At 41.4% G+C, this 3,284-nt stretch overlaps 1 protein-coding gene across 4 annotated transcripts in view; it reads left to right on the top strand.

The window, feature by feature from the left end:
• The first annotated feature begins 1,309 nt into the window (after positions 1-1,309).
• Positions 1,310-3,284, top strand: part of LOC109510596 (Golgi-associated plant pathogenesis-related protein 1-like) — a 6,699-nt gene continuing 4,724 nt past the window's right edge. The window contains exons 1-4 of one of the 4 annotated variants that reach the window (XM_019861011.1): positions 1,310-1,683; positions 1,815-1,841; positions 1,982-2,191; positions 2,368-2,445. In XM_019861011.1, coding sequence (XP_019716570.1) covers positions 1,835-1,841; positions 1,982-2,191; positions 2,368-2,445 — 295 coding nt within the window. In that variant the 5' untranslated portion in view covers positions 1,310-1,683; positions 1,815-1,834. Of the gene's footprint in view, positions 1,684-1,814; positions 1,842-1,976; positions 2,192-2,367; positions 2,446-3,284 lie in introns of all 4 variants that reach the window. The other 3 variants (XM_019861010.1, XM_019861009.1, XM_019861008.1) reach the window with 3 other exon arrangements.

The raw sequence follows: 3,284 nt of genomic DNA, 5'->3' as shown, positions 1-3,284 counted from the left end.
GGTTCTTTTGGAACGAAAATCCCGCGATAAACGAGGGATTACTGCAATGAATCACTGAAGTTTTAGAAGACAGAGCTGCACATGCACAGATTGATCATTTTGTTCAATTACAGAGATAGTGATGGCATAAGTCCAAACACACTGCTAAATACCTTTGACATGTGTAGACAATTCAGTTGAACAGAATAATATTCAGTGTTGACAGTTAGGAATATTGTCAGTATCAAATAGATATGTTGAGTTCTTTCTGAGCACAGATCTGGAGTATGATCCCAAATGAGGACACTTTATCTTGGTAATTATTTTATGTGCACATTTTTTTATTTATAAGTTAGCTAATTAATTCTTGTTTTTGTTTGTTTGTTATATCTTTTAATTTCCTAGTAGCTCTAGGGATAGTATTTCAAATTAAGATGCAAAGTATAATAAATTAGAATAAAATAGTGTTCATTTCCTTACCGAAAATGAAGCAAAAATACTTTTGTCATCGCAAAATTTTCACCGGACAAAAACTAGACCAGACGAGACCAAACGAGACCAAAACCTCCCTTAATAAATGATGACTGGGACTAAGTCGGGATGCATTTTCGTGGACGAGTGAAGACGAGACAGAGACGGAGTTGATTAAATCAAGACTGGCCTAAAACCTATGGACAAGGTCGTCCACGGCGTCGACTTGGGTTTTCTCGACCAAGTTCTCGTGCAATTCACGGCAAAGTTAATCTATGCGGTGAGTTGCCAACCGCATGCCTCACACCTTCCACAATGTTGTATGGGTAATTATTTTGTGTTAACAGCAATGACATAACAATCTCACAATTAAACTAGGGGAGGATAAGCAGAGTAGAAGATGGATACAATGAAAGAATAAATGTGTAGATAATTAATTTGTTTGGAATAATTAGTTTCTGCCTTGGGTTGGTTTTCCACAGTAGGGTGAGGTCCTGGCATATTGTCAGTCTAAGTGTTAAGCACAGTGTTTCAAAGTGAATTATTGAGGTCTGGGTGCCTTGGAATGTTCTGTATGCATGCTACATTCAGGTCTTTGCATGTCAAACCCACCTGCAACACAACACCTACTCCGGAATGATATGTAGAATGTGTTTTTTTTCTTTTGTAACAGTATTTGCTGCAACCTGCTTCTATGCGGCATCTTCATGCATATGTGTGTTGGCATGATATTGTTTTCCAAAAGAAAGATAGAACCTGTTTTGCGGTTGGGGAACTCGTGAAAGCCAAGGAGGGGTGGAGCCCAGACAAAGCCACAAAACTTGTTTATATCTGTGGTTGTCTCTGTCACATACAAATGCAAAGAACCCAAAATGGAGCAACAGCTTCTTTTGATCCGCCGTTTGTGATTTCCATATAGAAAAATAAATGCAGTATAAAGTATACATTAGGTTGTCCCACCTATGATTTGATGTACATTGCTGGAGTGTAGTGAACTGAGTTACACAACAGGAAGCTCCGACACGGAACAAGACGCAAAGAAGTCTGCTGTATGAGCCCACGGAGGTCATAACAAAGCAAAGGCTGGTTTCTGTCTCCACCTCCACATCTCAAGTATATAAATATCAAGACAGACGATTTTGTCTCAAGCCAGACGATTTTGAGACAGCAAAGGAAGTCTATCTTAACAAGTCATTTCTCCAGAGGTAATTTGTGTTCGCTGCTATTTGACAGGCAAGTGTCATACTCTCATCACCAGATTACGACGAACACACTGACTCTATCCCTTTTTCCTTCTTCAATATTGTTGTGATGTATAAAAATGGCAGCGTGGTTTGGTTTTTAACTATTTCCTTTTTTTTCAGCCTTGTAACATCAAACAGCAATGGCAGGTGAGTGAGTGCGCTCTTCTTTCAGGAATAATTCCAGCAGCCATGCCAGCGAGTGAGTGCGCTCTTCTTTCAGGAATAATTCCAGCGGCCATGCCAGCCTGTTTTCTCATCACAAAGATCATTTATAATTTGATCGGCAGATGCAAGCTTTCAACAGGAGTTCCTGGAATCTCACAACACCTACAGAGCTCAGCACAATACACCGCCTCTGACTCTTAACAGCGAGCTTAATGCGGCGGCTCAGAGATGGGCGGATCGCTTGCTGGCTTTGGGTGTTATACGGCACAGCGGCAGCAGTGATGGAGAGAATATTTATTACATGTGGAGTTCGGCACCCATTAAACTAACAGGTGTGTTTCCCTTCTCAAAACAAGTGTTACTCAAGATTTTAGCCCGTGTTGTTCTTTTACTTCATGTGACTCGATGCAAATGTTCATGGGTCAGTTGTTTGATTTTACTTGTTTCCCAGTCTTACGTGCACATCGTTTGCATGGAATTGTCATGAGATAACGTTTGTTTTGTCTAGGGAAAGAAGCGGTCGATTCGTGGTATGATGAAGTCAAGCATTACAACTGGAGCTACCCAGGATTTAGTGGCAACACAGGTAAAACAACACCAATTGAGCTCAGATATTGCTTCAACAAAAATCCATAAGGAGCCAAAAGTAAACATTATGGGCCCTCTTTTGGTTAGTCTGTGCGCTCAGCAGAAAAACGGGCGCATATTCATTCTGGTAGCGGGGCAAGTTCAATCTTGCATGTTTGGGACCCTGTGGCACCTCTTTGGTTTTGTCTTGATGCACCTGACAATTTGGTCACAGAAAGTAGACTTTGTTTGGAGTAAAAATGGCCGCATCTCTATTTTCGTTCTGGCACAAGTCTAGTTTACCGTTTCTGTGAATTTAGTCGACGCGCTATTCATCGCTGGGCGTTCCGGGTGAATTTGGTGACAAAAAGTCCACAGACCCCAATGAGTCTCTCTGTGCGCTCCGACCGCCGTGATTTTAATGCAAATGAGGGATGCCAGCACGATTGGCCAGACAAAGGATACATTCCCGGCCATAAGGGCGCCCCGTTATGCCCAATTCTACCTTTGCCAAGTCTAGCAAAATATGTACCCCATGAAATCAAATTCCACTTATGTGCTTTGCACTAGAGTTGCGCTGGGAACGAAAATAGCGCCCAATGTTGTCTTTGTGCATAGATACGTACCTCAAGACTCAATGACCTACAACCTAATGAGGTCCATTGCAACAATGTTAGGCTCATACTGAAGTATTACTTTAAAAATATTATATTTATTGTGATTATTTTTGTTTCCTTGGGTTAGATGAGAGGAGCATGTAGGATGCAGTGTATTTGTGTGTGTGTGTGTGTGTGTGTGTGTGTGTGTGTGTGTGTGTGTGTGTGTGTGTGTGTGTGTGTGTGTGTGTGTGTGAGAACA

The sequence above is a fragment of the Hippocampus comes genome, unplaced genomic scaffold, assembly GCF_001891065.2.
Source record: "Hippocampus comes isolate QL1 unplaced genomic scaffold, H_comes_QL1_v1.1 scaffold130, whole genome shotgun sequence".
NCBI classification, from domain to species: Eukaryota; Metazoa; Chordata; class Actinopteri; order Syngnathiformes; family Syngnathidae; genus Hippocampus; species Hippocampus comes.
This window is presented reverse-complemented; position numbering and strand designations above follow the sequence as displayed.